The 21,248-nt window shown below is 42.9% G+C and overlaps 1 protein-coding gene across 2 annotated transcripts in view; it reads right to left on the bottom strand.

Annotated features, from left to right (window-relative positions):
• Window positions 1-21,248, bottom strand: part of LOC111080785 (thrombospondin type-1 domain-containing protein 4) — a 109,042-nt gene that overhangs the window by 20,230 nt on the left and 67,564 nt on the right. Inside the window, exons 3-4 of one of the 2 annotated variants that reach the window (XM_041595922.1) lie at window positions 13,568-14,085; window positions 11,732-11,779 (exon numbers count right to left, since the gene is read on the bottom strand). In XM_041595922.1, the coding sequence (XP_041451856.1) occupies window positions 11,732-11,779; window positions 13,568-14,085 (566 nt within the window). The remainder of the gene's footprint in view (window positions 1-11,731; window positions 11,780-13,567; window positions 14,086-21,248) is intronic. The other variant, XM_041595923.1, reaches the window with a different exon arrangement.

Below are 21,248 nucleotides of genomic sequence, written 5' to 3'. Positions count from 1 at the left end.
CGAAGATCATGAAGCAGTGAGCTTTCATTTAACAAGGGGCTGAAGATGCCATTCGACCTTGGTAAACTGTATGGATACGGCTGACCAGAGTAGCTTTCATGAGAATAGGTTGTTTGGAAAAATTTGGCAAAAAGATCGGCAATTGCCTGATCATTGTTTGCTGACATATTGAGAAAAGATAACGAGGATGGATGTGCGGACGTTCTACGCTTACTATTTACGAAGCTGTAAAACTGTTTAGGGTCCTGTGAAAATCGTATCCTGCATCGAGATAGGTAGTTTTTATAGCATTGAGCGTTAAGAACGGAGAAATTTAACCGAGCTATTACATAGTGAGAAAGAGAAGAAGGACACTCCACTTCTTTAAATTTTTTATAAAGTTTTGGACTTAAGTTGTTTATACTGGATAACTCTTTGGTAAACCAAAGAGGCTTCCCAGATCTAACTGGACAAGAAAGTGGGACACAGAAGTGTGTCAAGTACATTGTTAAAAATGTTTGTGCCTTTCATAACGTCAGTGCACAAGTACAGTGCGGACCAATCAAAATCCCTAATGAGGTTATTAAGCTTCGTAAACTCGGCTTTACGAGCAAGTAATGAAAATGGAAAAGCCTGGGAGAATCAGTTTTACGCACAGGAATTCCAGGTCTTGTTGAACCTGGACTATGAAATGTTCCGACGTGAAGATTGAGTCCAGTGCAATAAGGACACCTCCTCCACGTCGAGACGAACGGTCATTCCTAAAGGTTTTATGCCGACCTGCCAAAAATTCGGAACTACGGATGTCCGGCTTCAACCTGGTCTCGGTAAACACAATAACGTTGGATGAAAATGTGATAATCTCAATGAAAAGAGTGTTGAGCTAACTACGCAAGCCTCGAGCATTCTGGTTGGTAACTAAAAAAAGAGAGGAAAGTATCTTTATGACAGAGAGAAGTAAGAGTGGGAAGACGAGTATGGAGCACTGGCCTGATTACTACAGAGACTTATAGGGGGCCTATTATTCCGCTTCGCCTTGTTCTCTTTTACAATCAAGCTCACTTGCCAAAATTTGTCTAAAACCGTTTCTGGTTGCATGCTCTTCGAAGTGATGTATTCGTGTATTGTGTAAGTAGCAAACGAGATCAGCTGCTACACTGAAGAAGTGGTCGGAGTAAGATTTTCAGATGCCCGCGGCCGTTAGGCACTTGGCACTTGCAAGTCCCGCGGAGTAGACGTCTTACGCCTCGGAGACTCAGACAGCAGCTGTAAACCTTTTAGCTCGCCGACTCCTCGAGGTTCCGCTTACATCCGAATAATCTTGTAGTGCGACTCCGGCGGATCAAGGGGACGCCGAAGACACGACGTGCCCTTGAAGAGTCAAAGAAGGTTTCGACATAGACAGACGCAGCTCCGCAACCAAGAAACCGTACGCCGACAGTCTCGATGCGCAATACCCCACCCGTACGCCACCCAGGCAATAGACCACACTGATGTCATCCACAGCTGAGGCCTCAGTGCCAAGCGCCAAGAAATGGGAGTTATCAGGACACCGTCACGGAAGGTACCGTGTACCGTGTAAAATTTAAATATCTGTACTATAAATTTGTAGAAAATAATCTGTTTGTAAGCGGCTATCTCCGCAACGAGTGCATGCTGTTTTTTTTAAATGAAAGCCAGATTATGTGGCATTGTTTCTACACAAAAGTTTTTACTTCTCTATAAATAAATTCCTCGAAAATTAAAAATTAATCAAAAAAAATATCAAACTTTGTCTAAAAATGTGTGTTTGAAAGCCTGTTTCATTTCATTTTGTGTCATTCTGTAGAACAGAACATTTTATGACAGATCTTGTTTTTATACCATTTTGTATGAAAACAGTTTTCTGAAAAAATTGCAATTTGTAATGTCGAGCATGCTAGTATTTTATATTTTATATTTTTTATACCCGTACTCGAAGAGTTAAGGGGTATATTGTACTTGTGTTAAAAGTGGATGTGTGTAACGCAGAGAAAGAAACGTTTCCAACACCATAAAGTATATATATTCTTGATCAGAATCAATAGCCGAGTCTCTGTCTGTGTGTCTGTCTGTCCGTGCTGTTGAGCGCGTAGATCTCAGAGACAATAAGATCTAGAGCAACCAAATGTTGTTTCCAGACTGTTTCAAGAGTAATTCCAAGTTTCGCCCGCCCCCTCCGACCCACAAAGGACGAAAATCTGTAGCAACCTCAATTTTAAGATATAAGAAAACTAAAAACGCAGTATCGTAGAGAATCCTCGTTTGTTCTCTTTCGTAGTGACCAGACGTGTTTTTGTTTTGCGCTCCGCATTTTCCTTTTGTTTAACTTAAACAGCCGGTGTTTTTTATCTATAAATTAACTCTCTAACTAACTTACATTAAAATCATTCTTTTACCGCGGGTGCATGCCTGATAATTGTGTAAAAACACAACTTATGTGCATATTTTTGTGCGTCGGTTAGTCGTGTGTTTGTGTTGTTGCTTTTCGTAAGTACGCCCTCTCATTACATTTAGCCGCTCTTTGTCGTAGTTATTGCCATCTATCACTCTCTCTATCACCTAACTCTCAATAACTGTTCTTTCGCTCTCGCTCTTGTAACTTTTTGTGCAGTAACGCTCTCACTTATAAGCTGTTGCTGCAACCACTCTCCTCTCTCATCTTTTACCGATTTCGTTTTAAGCATTGCTCTAAGCATTTGCTCTGCACATTGGTCTGATTGCTATTTGTTTTGAACTTTTTTTTCCCAAAGTAAAAAAAAAATAAAAGACATAAATATGGAATTTTCTGTCGTCTGTGCCAAAAAAACCTGCAAGAAGCAGATCACCCATGACCAGCCCAATATCCCCTGCTGGCTTTGCGAAAGCGTAGTGCACGCAAAATGTGTAGGGATCTCGGGCCGTGTAGGAGACGCCATTTCCCAAAACAACGGCCTACATTATAGTTGTGACAAATGCCGTGCTGTGGAAAACGACATGCGTTCGTTCATGAGGCAGACGCGGAGTGGCTTCAAAGAGCTGATCGTAGGCTTTAAACAGCAATATGATCGGCTCTTGGCCATGAACACTCAGTTCTGCAGTTTACAGCTGCTGGCTGAGTCTCCGAGGCGCAAGAAGTCTACTCCGCGGGACTTGCAAGTGCCGACTGCCTCATGTCCGCCGGCATCTGAAAAACTTACTCCGACCACTCCCTTAGTGCAGCAGTTGATTACGTTTGCTACTCCAAGGGCAACGATCGCTGCTGGTGATGCAGATTCGGGAGCCGAATGCGTCACTTCGGAGAGTATGCAGTTAGAAATGTCTGTAGAGTCCCTGTCCATCGAGTCCGCACCCAACCCCTTAACTATCCCCTCAGTTTCGCTCCCACCAGCTAATAGATGTCCAGGACCACCGGATACTGCCATCACAGGTACTAGGCCTGTGGTGCCAAAACCACTGGTAGGAGTCCCACCAAAGCGACAAGTTTTTGTCTCGCGGCTAGCCCCTGACCTCACATCCAATGATGTGACCGCTTTTATAAAAAGCAAAATAAAAGCCGCCGGCTTAAAGGTGGAAAAATTTAACTTTTCTTACGCCAGTGAGATATCTTCCTTCAAGATAAGCGTGTCCCCAACTCAATTTGAAACCATTTGTTCCGCCAAGTTTTGGCCAGAGCATTTGGTGGTTAAAGAGATTAAGGCTAAGAAAAAGAATAGGCCCCCCATTACTCTTCCTAGTATTCATACCAGTGCTCCATCTCCATCCTCATCTTCCACCTCTACTTCCACCCATCCAAAAAACTAACATCCTCTCTTGTAGTTACCTACCAGAATGCTAGAGGCTTGCGTAGTAAGCTCAGCACTCTTTTCCTTGAGAGTCTCGCATTCTCGTCCCACGCTATTGTGTTCACCGAGACCTGGTTAAATCCGGACATCCTTAGTTCCGAAGTTTTGGCAGGTCGGTACACAATTTTTAGAAATGACTGTTTGTCTCGACGTGGAGGTGGGGTCCTTATTGCAGTGGACTCAAACTTCACGTCGGAACATTTCATGGTCCAGGTTCAACAAGACCTGGAATTCCTGTGCGTAAAACTGATTCTCCCAGGCTTTTCCATTTTCATTACTTGCTCGTATATTCCACCTTCCTCGGATATCTTAATATACGAGCATAACCTATCCGCTTTAAAAACTGTTTCTTCCTCGCTATCAGATAAAGACCATTTGATAGTTCTTGGTGATTTCAATTTACCAGGTACTGTTTGGTCTTCGTTAAACGAGTCTAATAACCTTGTGCCCATGTCACGACATGAGTTTATCGACGGCTTGCTAGACCTATCCCTGGCTCAAGTCAACCATGTGAAAAATTCCTTGGGTCGATTGCTTGATCTGTGCTTTGTCTCGGATCCGACCATAGCGTTGTTAACCCGAGCCCTTCCGCTCAGTATACCTGAAGACTCCTACCATCCTACATTCGAAGTGTCAGTCGATATTGGCCCTACTGTATTGGATCGAATGGGTAGGCTATCTGAACGTGTCCGCTGCTTTCGTAAAGCCGAGTTTACGAAGCTTAATAACCTTATTAGGGATTTTGATTGGTCCGCTCTGTATTTGTGCACTGAAGTTATGAAAGGCACAAACATTTTTTACAATGTACTTGACACATTTTTTGATTCTTGTGTCCCACTTTCTTGTCCGGTTAGATCTGGAAAGCCTCCTTGGTTTACCAAAGAGTTATCCAGTCTAAAAAACTTAAGATCAAATCTTTAGAAAAATTTCGAGAAGTTGGTTCTCCCTCTTCCCTTTCTCACTATGTAATAGCTCCGTTCTTAACGCTCAATGCTATAAAAACTACCTATCTCGATGCAGGTTGCGATTTTGACAGGACCCTAAACAGTTTTGCATCTTCGTAAATAGTAAGCGTAGAACGTCCGCACATCCATCCTCGTTATCTTTTCTCAATATGTCAGCAAGCAATGATCAAGCAATTGCCGATCTTTTTGCCAAATTATTCCAAACAACCTATTTTCATGAAAGCTACTCTGGTCAGCCGTATCCATACAGTTTTCCACGGTCGAATGGCATTTTCAGCCCCTTGTTAAATGAAAGCTCACTGCTTCATGATCTTCGACTAGTTAAGCAAGTGTATTCACCAGTTCCTGACGGCTGTGTACTCAGGTACTGTGACGACGCTCTGTATTAACCCCTGCCTAAACTATTCACCCCATCCATTAAATCTTCATGCTTCCCCCCTTCTGTAAAGAATCTTTTATTATTCCACTCCATAAGAGAGGTAGAAAGTCTGATGCAAATAATTACAGAGGTATATCTAAGTTATCCGCTATTCCTAAAATGTTTGAAAAAATTTTAATTCCGCACTTGCAACATCTCTGCAAATCACTTATATCTCCGTCCCAGCACTGATTTATAAGGCGACGATCAACAACCACAAATTTATTAGAGTTTACCTCTTCTATCATTAAAGGCTTCCAAGGTAACTTGCAGACGGATGTCATTTACACTGATTTTTGTAAAGCATTCGATTCTGTAAACCATTCCCTTTTAGCACAAAAACTTGACCTTTTAGGGTTTCCGCCCAATCTTTTGAGATGGATTTCTAGCTACCTTTGTTCTAGGTCTCAAAGAGTCCTCTTCAAAAACTCCTTCTCTTCACCTGTTAAGGTTACTTCTGGAGTACCACAGGGCAGCCATCTAGGCCCCCTACTATTCACACTCTTTATTAATGATCTGCCTTCAGTATTAACAAACTCTCGAGTACTCATGTATGCGGATGATGCTAAAATTTGTGTCCAGTATAAGGACATTTCATTTCAATCTCGCTTGCAATCCGATCTCAATAACTTTCAGTCATGGTGCTGTGCAAATATGTTACACCTAATTGCCTCGAAATGCAAAGTAATTACATTTCATCGCTCCAGCCCCCTTTTGGCTCCTTATAGCCTCTGCGGTGGTTCTCTTGAGAGAATTACCTTGGTTGATGATCTTGGTGTTAAATTAGACCCAAAGTTAAAGTTTTCTGAACACATTTCTACCATGGTAAATAAGGCCATGGGTGTGCTTGGGTTTATAAAGAGGTGGTCAAAGGAATTTGACGACCCCTATATAACGAAGACTCTCTACATCTCGCTTGTTCGTCCGATTTTAGAGTACGGCTCTTGTGTATGGTGCCCCCAGTACAAGTACACCAGGACCGTATGGAATCAGTCCAGAAAAACTTTTTACTTTTTGCTCTGCGTGGCCTTAACTGGGATGCAGGTGTGAGACTGCCATCTTATCCTCGTAGATTGCTTTTAATAAACCTTCCAACCTTAGTTTTTTTTTTTATTATTACGGGATTTTATTTATCGAATCTTCCCTATTAGAGACTTACGACAAGTATACAAATCTTAGCCTAATATATTTATTTAATTAGTTACACTTAATTACTTAGAGTACGTCCCTAGCTAAGTATTATTGCTGGGTGGGAAGGTCTCTTCGCCGGAGTCGTGTATGGCTAGTGTGCCAAGTTAAAGACTGCGCAAGTCTATTAGGATGGGCTTGAAGCTTGGCCTGGTACTTTGCTTTCACTTTGGCAATTTCATCTTTAACTGATCCTACATTTAAGTCTTTATGGATATTTTCATTCCGTATGTACCATGGTGCCCCAGTGATAGTTCTTAGTATCTTCGATTGAGCTCTCTGGATTATTTCTAAATTACTAACGCAAGCATTTCCCCATAGCTCGGAGCCATAGCTGGACATACCCAGATGGGTTTGAGAACTGCATTGTACAAAAGTACTTTGTACTCCAGTTTTAGTGGTGAACGGGTGTTTATTAGCCAATGTAGATTACTAGCTTTAAATTTAAGTAGATTTCTCTTCGCTTCGATGTGCTTACGCCAAGTAAGCCTTCTATCCAGATGAACACCAAGGTATGTTACTTCGGTGGTTTGTGGAATGTTGATATTGTTCAGACATAATGGAGGGCAAGTTTGTCTGTTTAACGTGAAGGTGACATGCTTGCACTTTTGCTCATTTACATGTATCCGCCAGTCTGCTAGCCATTTTTCTAAGGCCACGAGATGAGATGATAAGTGATCCGTGACCCTTCTTGGGCACTTGGAGCGACTTAATATGGCAGTATCATCAGCAAATGTCGAAGTGGTTGTTAGGTAGATCTGCTGTGAATATGATATACAGTGTCGGTCCAAGCACGCTGCCTTGCGGTACACCCGCTTCAATTGGATGATATTCAGAGAGCAAATCTTTGCATCGTACTGCGAAACTTCTTTGCTGTAGGTATGACTCCAATATTCCATGGATGTTCTGTGGAAGTAATATTTTGATTTTGTGGATTAAGCCATCTAACCAAACGCGGTCAAAAGCCTGTGCGACGTCCAGAAAAACAGCGGAGCAATACTCCCATCTTTCAAATGCATTTCATATCTCAGAGGTTATACGGTTTACTTGTTCAATGGTTCCGTGTTTTTCGCGAAATCCAAATTGGTGAGTCGGGATGGCACCGTTGATGTGTAGGTGTTGTTTGATACGATTCAGGAGCAGCTTTTCAAATATCTTTGATAGGCAAGGCAGTAGGCTGATAGGTCTATATGATGATGGCTTGGACTTGTCTTTTCCGGCTTTATGGATCATTGTGATGACTGATTTCCTCCATTCTTGAGGATAATAGCCCCATTTCATCATGCTGTTGAATATCATAGTAAGGAAATACACTGCACAGCTCGGCAATTCTATGATCATTTAAGGAGAGATGAAATCGTGGCCCGGAGCTTTCTTTTGCTTTGAGATTTGTTCTTTAATGACCCTTGTGACTTCTCCTGATTGGAATATGACAGGCGGAGTAGCTTCGGGATTGTTGGTTGGTGGGAGCACAAAGCAATTTCTTGCTGCGTGTGGTTTGAAGACGTTTTCTAGATGGACGGCAAATGTATTTGCCTTCTCTTTGTTGCTGCGAGCCCACTCTCCTGTTTGTGTACGCAAAGGTGATTCACTCTCGATTGGTGGGCGTACGCCTGATTTTGCTTTCCACAGTGGGAATCGTTTGCTAGTTGGGGAGAGTTGCTCCATATAAGATATTTGAGCTCGGTTTTTTTCATCTTCTAGGGCTCTGCGTAGTAGGTGGTTGGCTATTTTTAGCAGCTCTTTCGAGGCAGTTGATCTGTGTGCTTGCCACTCTTGGCGAAGCCATCTTTTATCGCGTAGCAGCACTTCAATGTGTCTACAAATACGACTGCTGTTGGAAAGTTTATTAGATGCTAATATTTGTGTTGAGTGTTTTGCCGCCAGTGACATTGAGGATACCAATGCTTCGACTGACCTATCAATGCCATCTTTATAATTAATGTTTGGGCAGCTATCAATATGAGAGCTTATGTACTTCCTGTATTTGAGCCAATCTGTTTTGCTAGAAGTTAGAAAGTGTGGGCGTTCCGAAAGCTGTGGATGGTCGTAAAGGTGAAGTAGAATGGGCGAGTGATCCGATGATAGATCTGTTAAGTGATCTACATTAATCTGAGCTTGCAGCACCCTTCGTGTAGCTGCAAAATCAATCAAGTCGGGTTGCTTGTTTGGATCTGTGGGCCAATATGTGGGCTTGCCCGGAGAGATAAAGTCTAGCTTGTTTCGTGGGGTTATTATAGCGTTATATAGTTGTCTTCCTTTCGGGTTGGTAAGTCTGGATCCCTAATGGGTGTGCTTGGCATTGTAGTCACCAGCTGCTATAAATCGGTCACCTAGTAGGTCGAAGAATGTTACAAATTCTGTTTCGGAAATGCAGAAACGTGATAGGCAGTATACTGCGGCTAGGTTTAGGTAGCCGCTCTGAATTTCAATATGAATTGCTGTTGCCTGTAGATAAGGTGTAGCAAATGAAGGCAATGGATAATGCCTAATGCGATTCTTGATCAGAACGCCAGTACCTCCATGTGCCTTACCATCGGGATGATTTGTCGCATAGAAGTTATAGCCATCGAGGTGAAAATAGTTTTTATTTGTTAGGTGAGTCTCTGATATGAGCATGGCGTCAATGTCGCGTTGAGCGAGGAACTGTAAGAGCTCGCATTTGTGCTGCGAAATGCCATTTGCATTCCAGAAACATATATTTAGACAGGACATTTAAACAGATTTCTGTTTGATTAGGAGCTCCAGGAGGAGATTTTGGTTGCGCATAGGCTCCTGCATTGTTTGTTGTATTGCTACCATTGTATTTGTTATAGTTACCAGCATTGACTCAATTCCACTTGGCAATTGGGATGGATTAGCAGGGGTATGTTGGGCAGAGATTTCTGGGATCTGATTTGATTCCTGATTCTGCATTATTCCAGCTGTGGTTGGTTGAAGTGTCGGCTTAGAGACTGAGGCGTACGACCCGTTGTTGTAACTTAACGCCTGAGCAAAAGAAACTCCTGGAGTCGTAGTTGATGGTATATATGTTAAGTTTTGTCGGACGACCGGGTTTCGAGCTGCAGTTATTTGTTGGTTTAGGCGATTTTTCAATTCTTTATAGACAGGACAACCTCTATAGTTGGCAGTATGGTTTCCCCCACAGTTGCTACATTTTTTGGCAGATGGGTCCTCCTTATTTACGGGGCAGGCCTCAGTGAGATGAACATCACCACAGGCAACGCAGACTGCCCGTAGAGTGCAATAGGTTTTCGTGTGTCCATATTCCTGGCAATTTGTGCATTGGACCGGTCCATTTCGTTTGTGTGGTTCCTCAACGGTGATCCTACGGTGCAGTAGGTATTGAAGCTTGTATATTGGGTGAACTTCATTTTTACTTATATGCATACTTTCAGGTATCAGTTCTACTTTGAACATTGGCTGGGGAATTTTATTTCTATTTATTATGTTCATTGCCATTTTGACTTCGAAGCCCTTATCGTTAAGTCCATCTATTATCTCATTGATTGGGACTGTTGGTTCGATTCCTTTGATAAGCACTTGTAATCCTTTGCTACTTTTAAGTTGGTAGGTGTAATAATTCATTTTTTCATTTTCGAGGTATTTCGCAACTGATCGATAGTTTTGTTCGTCATTGACTTGTATTTTAGTTTCATTTATATTACCCCTTTTTATGTACGTGACATAGAATGTGTTTGCGCCAATTGTATCAGTTATTTTTTTGACCAGTTCAGCACAATTTGCCTGTCGAACATAAATAGGTGGCGGTCTTAATTTTTTGGCCTTGGGTGTTTGGGTGATCTCATCTTCATTTGGGACACTTAGTATCGCAAATCTATTGTTTGCTAGTGCCTTATGTGGCACAGTGTTCTCGGTTATTTTAGTTATTTTAGCTGCATTGTTGTTCTTCACATTTTGTGGGCTCAATTTTCTTTTGATTTGCACATAGCGATCGAGCCCAGTCTGAATTAACGCTCCGTTAGCATTTTTTGAACTTATTGGTTGGGAGAGTTGGGGCTTGTCGCAGTGGGTCGACAGTATCGGGCGCTGAGCAATTGCAGTGGTTGTTGTTGTGGTTGTTGTCGTCGTTGTGGTCGAAAACACAGTTTTGAGCGAGGGCATTGTACTAGTTGTTGTCGATATTAGCAAATCGTTGGTTAGGCAGTCGGGGGATGGGCACTGAGCACTCCATGACCCACTTTGCAATGCAGGGGAGAGAGAGCGTGCTCTCTCCTCGTTAACTTTCAGTGATGCAGTTTTTGTTGGTACTGCTGCCTTTGCCGATTTTGTATGATTATGATTTTGTACGGCATTTTTTGCCAGTTTAATTGAAAAAATCAAATTTTTCTAACATTTAACAGACACTGCAACATTGGGCTTAAAAAAAAATTTTTTGTAGGATATTGTTTTATTTTCAGACATGAAATTAAATAACGCCCAATCAATTCACCTATACACAAACAATATAAGCACAAAGGATATAATTTTTTTTTCTACTTTTCATGAGTTTTAAAGTCAAAATTAAAAAAAAAAATACCGCACAAAAATCATAATTTTTGCACTTGAAAGCTTAATATTTCCCAGACCGTAAGCTAAAACCACAAAGTATATTTGGTTTATTTAGCTGCGATTATAAGCTTTTTAGAATGGAAAAGTTATTATAACCAAATGTAAGATGGTTATGTGAAAAAAGAAGAGCTACCTCTGAAAAAGTTAAAAGCTGTAAAGCTCCCAATTTATCAATAACCAAAAAAGGTTTGGTTGGAAGCGGAAAAAAAGTTCAGTTTTGTAGAATAGTGTTATCAAGCCCGAACATGTGGGAGATAAAATTGAATTGTTGCGACGAATTGGGCAGTTTATGCGAGAACAAAAGCGGCAAATTCTAAGCTGACAGTCAAAGGTCTGAGTATCTGTCAAGACAACGCACAAAGCCTGACAATAAAGATAGTTGAATTTAGATTTTTGTATGTTAATTCCTCTGTATATATTATATGTGTGTCTAAGACGTGGTTTATATCTAGCGTATGTGACTTGTTAATTTTGTTCTGTGGATACAACGTTTTTCGATCGGACCGTTAGTGGTGGCAATACATGTGAACATATTTTTAAAATATGGGTGTTACTTAAACAATAGCACCAAAAGTACATCTGACATCCTAATAGGCTGCTTTTATTGTCCGAACCGAAACATTGAATACTCCGTTATGCTAAATATAATCACCGAACCATTTTTGACATATACAGATGTTATTTTTGCAGGTGACCTCAATTGAAGGAGGCTCATCTTGCAAACAATCTGGAGGCACTTGGTATAGGGCTTGAAAAACTTTCCGTACCCGTTTTCTCCAAACATGTCCTGATATGTGGAAAATATAACACCCTCCCTGAAACAGATACAGAGATAAGATACAGAGACTTTAAAAACATTGAGAATGACCTGCTGGCTAATTAATTTCACAGACTAAATTGGATAATAATATATTTATTGCACAGAGTAGGTGACCAACTCAGTGTAAGAACTCTCAAACCAAGAGAAATTACGTGGCTTAGCAATAACATCCGGCGGTGAAAAACTGCTTCGAAATATAGCGTACGCATGTGTATATATAACTACAGGTCAAGCCCCCTGCGCACTCACTTAGCTATAGCGCTAAAGAACCCACACCCATTCTTCTGATTAACACATGCTAATTTTTGCATTGATACTGAAATGGATGATAAAACGTAAAGGAACGTGTGAGTCGCTTCTGGGGACGCGACTCTACTTATACCCGTACTCAGTCAGTAAATACACTTTTGAGCTTATGATTTTTTAGAATTTTAGCATTAAACAAAAAGTTTACATTTTACATTTTTTTGCTACATCTATTATCTACATCTACATCTTCATTGTATATTATACATCTAACATGTAGATTCGACATGTACCATTTATATTTTTCATCTCCTCCGCTTCATAACGCAGCAGAGTGTGCGAGCGAGAGAGATAATGAGTAGCGGGTCTCTGGCTGTTGGAGGCGGGGGAAGCAACTGAAAATTAATTTCTTCATTCTGGCTATAATTATAATCCAATCTGATTCAGATTCGGCAGTCTGGTGGATATGGTCTTTCTCTACGATACAACGCTTGTAGTTTTATCGTATCTTTAAAATTGTGCCTGCAACAGATTTTCGTCTTTTGTGCAAGCGGAAGGGAGCGGGGCGAAATTTTGAAATACACTTGTAGCAGTGTGATATCAAATGCGTCTGGAAACCATGTTTGGTTGCCCTAGCTCTTATAGTCTCTGAGATCTAGGCGCTCATCGAGAGGGTAAACGGACAGACGGACGGACGGACGGACAGTCGGCCAGACGGACGGACGGACGGACATGGCTATATCGACTTGGCTGTTGATGCTAATCAATAATATATATACTTTATGGGGTCGGAAACATTTCCTTCTCTGTGTGCACACATAAACTTTTACTACAAATACAATATACCCCTTAACTTTTTATACCCGTACTCAAAAAAGAGTTAAGGGTTATATTAGATTTGTGGTAAAAGTGGATGTGTGTAACGCAGAGAAGGAAACGTTTCCGACCCCATAAAGTATATATATTCTTGATCAGCATCAAATGTGTAATGTGATTAGAATTAGTTATTAGAACAGCAATGAAATTCCACACGATATTTTATTTTATTTTTCTGTGTCTCTTCCTTTTCCTCATTCTCTAACGCAACAGCCACCACCCTCTTCTTATTGTTTCTATGACCCCTCATCAAAAGAATACACGATACTTCATTTTCTTCTTCTTTCGCTAACTTGTAGACACAATATAATATCGGGCGTCAACCGAAAAAAAAAACATTTTATTTTAAGAAATAAAGAGATTATATAAACTACTAATTTCCTTCCTCTTCTTAAAGAACAACTACTAACATACTACCTTTCCCCTAATTAATATTATTAGTAAATTTTAATAATTTAGCAAGGAGATATAATTAGATAGAGATACAATTAGATATAAATTAGATTCTTAATGCACTAATAAGTCAGACCAACTAATTACGTTTACAGTTAGCTTATTTTACTTACCTACCTACTAGCTAACTTTACCTATGTATTAGTTAGCAATTTCCTTCAAAAATTCAATAATTTGATCATTACAGTATATATGTAGGTAAGCTTACCGTCCTATGCACTTTCGTGTTTGATGCATCACACCTCCATCACAACTTCGTGAACATTCACTCCAGTTACTCCAATTATCCCAATGTGGATATGTACGGACTTTGGGCTCGAATATTTTCCTAGCTGAGATGTTTGCTAAATTAGTTGACTTTTGAGTAATCGCTATGTTTAAAATGTTTGGAGAGGATTTTAATGGATCTTCAGTACCCTCTTCTATTATGTCTATAGCAGGATATGTAGATATTGTTGTTGTATTCTCTAGTTTAGATGACAAGATTTTGTAATGACTTTCATTCCTTAATATTTCCAACGGCTTTAGCGTCATAACATTTTTTGTACTGGAATGTTTAGATGTAGTTTCATTTTGTATGTTTTGTTTTTTTTTGTTTCCCTTTTGCGTTATGGTCATTTCTTTTTTTTTGCGCCACAAGTTAGAGAGCTCGGATAATAATGGCTGCTTTGGTGGTATTTTGTAGGACTTTGGCTTACAATGTCTTTTCAGCCAATCTTGATGTTTCTAAAATGTAAAAAACAATTTAAATAATAATAGAATTAAAAGATAATTTAGAATTCACGAGGACTTTATTAGAAAAACAGGGACTTTTCCAGCACCTGAGATAGAATGGTTAGGGATATCACAACACTTTATGTCCTTTGAATTTTAATGGGTTTCTTTATTATACCCGTACTCAAAAAGAGTTAAGGGGTATATTAGATTTGTGGTAAAAGTGGAAGTGTGTAATGCAGAGAAGGAAAACGTTTCCGAACCCATAAAGTATATATATTCTTGATCAGCATCAATAGCCGCGTAGATATAGCCATGTCCGTCTGGCCGACTGTCCGTCTGTCCCTCTCGACGAGCGCTTAGATCTCAGAGACTATAAGAGCTAGGGCAACCAAATTTGGTTTCCAGACTCATTTGATATCACACTGCTACAAGTGTATTTCAAAATTTCGCCCCGCTCCTATCCGCCTGCACAAAGGACGAAAATCTGTGGCAGGCACAATTTTAAGGATACGATAAAACTAAAAAGTAGAGTCGCGTCCCCAGAAGCGACTCACACGTTCCTTATCGTTCTTTCGTGTTATTATGCTACACGGTTATGTTGGCTGATTGACAGCGACGTGTATTTTAGTTCTGCTGAGGAACGCCCGATGTACTGCTCCGTCTCCACGCATTGCAGTGCCTTTAATGGATCGGCCGGTCATCGATTTTCCCACTCATGTCTTACAGATACCTTATTTCTATTTCGGAATGTTGGGAGGTTCTTACATAAATATATATTGCCGAGTGGACTGCCCGGTAACAGAGGTTTACCTAATGCAATCGCCTCCCAACATGTGTCCAATGTCCCAGGTAAGGTGATCGGTGTGCACCGGTACCGTGGGAAAGGAATTTCGTTGATATATTTTGAGGAATATTTATTTATTTAATATTATTATCGATACTTATTGCGTAAGCCCCCTTGTGCCGGCCTCCTGTTTTTTGGCATGTGCTGAGTCTTCGTCTTTGCCAGGTGTTGATTTCTTCACTTGGGAGTAGCGTTGGTTGCATCGACTGCTTGCGGCGAGCCATGGGAACCATGGGAACCATGGGCACCTCTTGTAGGTGGCCGATGTGTTTGAGATTCTTCAGACTGAGTTCCCTCCAGAAGGGTACACTCAGCTGTTCTCGATGCGACGTGACATTCACCTGTGTTAACGCGGACACCACGGCCTTCCGTTTGGGATCTCCCAGATGGCTCACGTACCATGTTTAATTTAGTTCGATCCGGTGGGAATACGTCACTAAATAGGTCCCAGAGACGTTCTGGCGAGAGCTGGTTTCCACCAGAATGGTTATCTGGGCGTCGTTAATGATGACTGTCCCATGGTCCACGTGGCTGATTGCATGGAGATGACCTGGCAGATTTGCGCAATGCGTGACAGACCCCACCACCATCTGCTGGGCGCAGGTTGTCCCTTGATGTTCCCTGCAGAAGGTCGTGCCGACGGTGGCTTCGCAGTCGCCAACGTTGAGGGCTTGTGTTCCACATTCTGCTACGATGCTTCCCTCGCCGAAGTTCAGTATTTTTTTGTTGGGGTTGTACCGGGAATATCAGCAGCTTTCGGAATGTTCGTTTGGGTCGTGGGAACTTTATCAGAAATGTGAGTAGGTCGACGCTTTGGAAGACGCTCACTCTTGATACCCCTAAAAGTTCCACCAAGCTGATGTTGGTTAGGTGCTGTGCCTCGAATTCTTGGATATTGGCGGCGTCTAGTAAGGAGGGGCTGATTATGTGGATCCGTGCCAGAGTTAGTCCGAGTATGAGGTTTTCCAGGTCCGTGAGAATAATCCTGTTTTTATCAAGAATTATCTCCACCAGTTGATTTCTCTCGGCCTCGTCGGATATATTTATATTATCCATATAATGGGTCAACTCATTGAGGCGGGCCTGGATTTTGGTATTGATCTCCATCTGATTGGCCTCTGCCCTCACCAGTTGTCCTTGCTTAAAGCGCACCTATTACCAGTCGTTGAAGTCGGGCGTGCCGGCGGTGACTTTAAGGGCCGCCCCAAGTATATTGATGCTCCGCCTTTCACGATGGTGGATTTTCAGAGTGACTATCAATTTGCGGATGTGGCCTAAGTCGGTAGTAATTACTTCGGCCATCCTGTTTGGACCACATACTCTTCGTAGGATGTTACGTTTGTCGTGTGGCGTAGGTATCCGTAGCTATCCCAGATGACGGCATCTCTATCAACTATGGGGATGTAATGGGCGTTCGTATAGTCATGTAATTTTACTAGCACCTGGGCCGACGTGATCAGGGTGATAAAAATTCAGGTGGTGTCCATATTGAATTGGGTGCGGCTCGAGTGCTGCTATGTGTGGTACATTGCTCCGAGCCGGGCTCGGGTTTCAGTTTAACGTGTTGATCGAAACTTTTCCATGCTATTGGTTGTATTTTGCTGCGTGTGGTGATCACATTTCCTTGACGTTCGATGGCAGGTGTGCTGAGTCTTCGGCTTTCATGTCTGCCGGCCGCGCGTGAGTTACCGTACCGGTACCCGGCCACCCGCCGGCCAAACCTCCTCGAGCTACCCTGCAATCGTCGGCAGAGGGGTGACGCAAGTTCAGTGCTCCAGACCAAAATGCAACATCAGCATTTTGACCGGATGGCATGCAGACCACCACTCGACACAACGTGACAACAAAGTCACTATAAAAACATACAAACAAACATACATATGTACATAGATATAAGAACCATAAGCAAAAGCTTTTATTGTAATAAAGATCAGTCGAAAGACGAACATTGAACGACGAAGAGTCTTAAATTATTTGCGGATTAACATAACTCCTATAGTTTGAGCGACGAAGAGTCTTAAACCACTTACTCACTAACATAACTCGTGTGCTGAAGTTGGTAGTTATTTTTCTTTTTTTTGTCTCTTGCTGTTCCCATTTTCGTGGATTTTGATGGCGCCTGTGCTGAGTTTTCATTTTGTTGGGTGTTGACCTCGTCATTTGTGATCGTTGGTTACTTCGGCTTTGCTGCGGTGGTGGTTGATTACGTCTGCTGAGCAAGCGGTTTTTCGTTTATGGGCCGCGCGTGTGCTGCGCTCTCGTTTTTGTGTTTCTTTTTTTTCTTTCTTTTCTTTCCGTTTGGAGCTTCGTAATTTCGGTGACTGCGGATGTTCAGCTACCAATGTATAAAAAAAAGTAGTGGCTAGGGAGGTTACGGTGGGCTTGTGGTTCACCTCGTCGGTTGCATTTCTGACAATGGTGAATGCTTCGCTGAGTTTGGTTGCCTTACTTAGAGCGGTCTCAGGAGGGCTTCCTGTGCCTATCGTGACTTCGTCATTAAGTGATCCAGGCAAGCGGGGCTCTCTTAAATGTAGTAGGAAAGCTGGGCTAAATCCTGTTGGCTCAGAGACGCTGGAATTTATTGCGAGTGATATTTTCGGTATTAGTTCGTCCCAGGTGTTTCGGCGATCCCCTACAAATTGTGCAATCATGGTCTTGACCGTTCGATTGGCCCTTTCCGTTGGGTTTTCCTGAGGGCAGTATGGCGCGGTATATTGCACCTCTACTCCTGCTGTCTGTAGAAATTACCGAAACGACCGGCTCGTAAATTGCGGGCCGGTATGCCGAAATGGCTCAGTAGTCGTTCTCGAAAAGCCAGCTCCAGGGTAGCGATGGTGGTCTTTTTAAGTGGTATCAATTCGACACGCTTCGGGAAAGAGTCAAAGAAGACGAGCAGCATCGTGTTTCCCGTGAGCATCTGACCCACCACCGGCTTGTCAGCTCGTTGATCTTTTGGTACGCAGAGTTTCCATGATACATGATCGGCGCCATGGCTCAGATGTCGATATAGTTCCCCGTTGACGTAAGTGTAGTCGGGGTATTTCTGTGGCTCATCCTGGACTTGTTGTATCCTGCGCTGGAGCCAAGAGCTGACTGTCTTCTCCTCTTCGTCCGGCGCTGAATGTAATCCAAACGGCATCACTTTCCATTGATAGAGGCCACGGCCTGGTACTGTGAAAGTTTTTGCTTCTCGACTCCCGTTGGCCATTGGTATCTGCCAATATCCATTCTTTAGAACGAAAGTGGTGATAAATCGTGCGTTTTGTAGACGTTCCAAGAAGTAGTTGATTCTGGACTGTGGGTACGCGTCCGGGATGGAATATTCGTTGAGCTGTCGAAAATCCACGCACATGCGCCATTTCCCATTCTTTTTACGAACGAGTACGATTGGGGCACTGTGAGGGCTTCGGGAGGGCTCGATGAGACCTTCCGTTATCAATTGGGCTACTTCTTCGTCGATGATTCGCATCATGGCCGGGTTTTTAGGATAGTATCGTTGCTTGATGGGTCGATTATCCCTCATGACGATGGTATGCTCGGCGATGTCTGGGATGCCATTGAGAGTGGCGAACTTTGGTAGCTCCTCGTCCAGAAATGCTTGAATTTGTGGCACTATGTCGGATGGCCAAGGATCCGGGGCTGGTTCTGACTCGTCGTCGATCTCGGGGTCAAAGTGTTGGTTCGGGTCTTCTGGTAGGATGGTGGTGTCGAACGTGCTGGGTGGTTCGTTTCTGAGCGGGAATTCGATGATGTGGGCGGCAATGGGTGTGGTATCGATCATGGGTACGATATTTTGGTATGACGGGTGTAGTACTCGTGTTATACTACAGCCAAACAGGTACGTGAACGGGTGAGTCGAGAAGACGCCTCTGGTATCGCAACAACGATTTTTTGGGGCGACGAAGATCTCGGACATGGCTCTAGGCATGGCTCGATGCTGTCGATGTTGTTTTCTTGGTTCAGGGCTGATTGTCATCTCTGAGGGTGTTTCTATGTTCACTTTCTCCTTGGAGGAGATGGTACTTACATGCTCTTTTGCTGGACTTGGACCTGGGCTTCTTGTGACGAGCGCCGGGTTCCAGTGCGTTAGTGCTTGTCTCGTGTATGAAATTCTCGTAGTTTCTTTGGGGTATGTGTCCCCTGTGGTTGGCCTAGAACGCGGTTGCTCCGTAGTGACCTTGAGACTTTTTTTTTTCCGGTTGCTTGGTTGTTGTTTCTTGTTGTTGACTTCGGATTCGTGTTCGTGGGCCAGCGCTTTACCTTTGCTGGGGCTGGGCTGGGTGTCGTGTTCTTCGTTGCGATCTTGGTTGTTGTATTCGTTGGGAATAGTCGTGTTCGTGTGTTTGCTGTGGTTGGTTGGGTGCCAAAATTGTTGGGATAGGTTGTGGACGTATGACGGCTGCCGTTGGCTTCAGTTTCTGGTGTCGGGGTTCGGGGTTCGTTGCTTTGTACGCCGTTGGTTGGAACGGTGTGGATAGGTGGTGTGGGGCACTGATCTCGTAATTGTAGTAGTGTGGTACCGCAATTGATCGTTATTTCAATGGCGCATATGAAGTCCATGCCGACGATAACTTGATCCAACATATTTGGTAGGACCAGGAGGGGTATTTGAACTTCTCTTTGATCCAGTCTGATGCGCGCCAGTAGAATCTGTGTGATCTCCCTGACCGATCCGTCGGCCAGGCGTATGCGGACGCATGCATCTTGCAGGTTGGTGTTGTTGTCTAGTTGTCGGGCGAGGTTTGCGCTGATAAAGCTTCAGTGGTGGCAAGAAGAACGTTAAGAATTCCTGGCGGAAATTTTCCCATGAGAAACTTTGTAAGCGGCTGGTACGCAACCAGCGACTGGCACGGTCTGTGAGGAGTTCGGCCATGGCCCGCGGCAGCTGGTTTGTGTCCACCCCATACGAGAGCGCGCGTTCTTCGAGCAGGTCAACAGGCGAACATAGGATTCTTGTGCGAGTGGCCCGACGACTAGTGCGGCAAATTTCTTTCGACGCTCATCGTAGCCGTATCCGAATTCTTCGGCGGAGTTTGTGGATCCAGCCGGTGCTGACGCCTGGATTGGAAAAGTTTCCCGCAGGGTATGCCTCCTCTGGTTGTTCCTTGTCATGATATTCCATGGTGGTTTTCTGTGGGTTTTTGCACTGAGACACTATTAAACGGCACTTTTAGGATCGGCACTGCGCATACTTTCGCGATTTTAGTCGCACCTGGACTACGTGAGTGAGTTATTGTTGAGTTTAGCTTCAATTTCTATTCAATTTTTTCTTTTGATGGCGTGGGTCTTTAATCCAAGATGTCCCTGTTATTGTCTGGACGTTGATATGCAATGACTGCACCATCAAGTGGCCCATGCGACACAGACAGAAACGCAGCCCTCCTACCGCTCAACCGACCGAGGGGCGCTGCCGCATGACGCGTGCTATCGAACCGATCGCGAGCATGCAGGAAAGATAGGTGTTCGACTAAAATTCGAGGAAAATTAGAGCTAAACACAACTCAAAGAGCTAAACATGCAAAGATAGCTAAGAAATATAACTTATTACGGGAGAGGTATGTTAGTATTAGTGATTTAAGAAGAGGAAGGGAATTAGTAGTTGATATTATGTGGTAGAGGGAATTGAAGTCCGAGCAAAGGACCCTAAATGGTTCGTGCAAGGAATAATTCGATCTACAAAGCGGAAGGAACAAAGGAATGAAGTTGCTAGTAGATCTAATAGGAATCGTAAAGTTTATGCGGCTCAACAAGTCAGGGCTATCTACGTCACCCTTGATCAGGTTGTGCATAAAAATCACACCAAGAATTTTTCTACGACTAACTGAGGTTGGAAGGTTTATTAAAAGCAATCTACGAGGATAAGATGGCAGTCTCACACCTGCATCCCAGTTAAGGCCACGCAGAGCAAAAAGTAAAAAGTTTTTCTGGATTGATTCCATACGGTCCTGGTGTACTTGTACTGGGGGCACCATACACAAGAACCGTACTCTAAAATCGGACGAACAAGCGAGATGTAGAAAGTCTTCGTTATATAGGGGTCGTCAAATTCCTTTGACCACCTCTTTATAAACCCAAGCACACCCATGGCCTTATTTACCATGGTAGAAATGTGTTCAGAAAACTTTAACTTTGGGTCTAATTTAACACCAAGATCATAAACCAAGGTAATTCCACCGCAGAGGCTATAAGGAGCCAAAAGGGGGCTGGAGCGATGAAATGTAATTACTTTGCATTTCGAGGCAATTAGGTGTAACATATTTGCACAACACCATGACTGAAAGTTATTGAGATCGGATTGCAAGCGAGAGTGAAATGAAATGTCCTTATA

Source organism: Drosophila obscura, unplaced genomic scaffold (assembly GCF_018151105.1).
Source record: "Drosophila obscura isolate BZ-5 IFL unplaced genomic scaffold, ASM1815110v1 contig_9, whole genome shotgun sequence".
NCBI classification, from domain to species: Eukaryota; Metazoa; Arthropoda; class Insecta; order Diptera; family Drosophilidae; genus Drosophila; species Drosophila obscura.
Note: the sequence above shows the minus strand (reverse complement) of the source record. Positions and strands in the feature narration are given on the sequence as shown.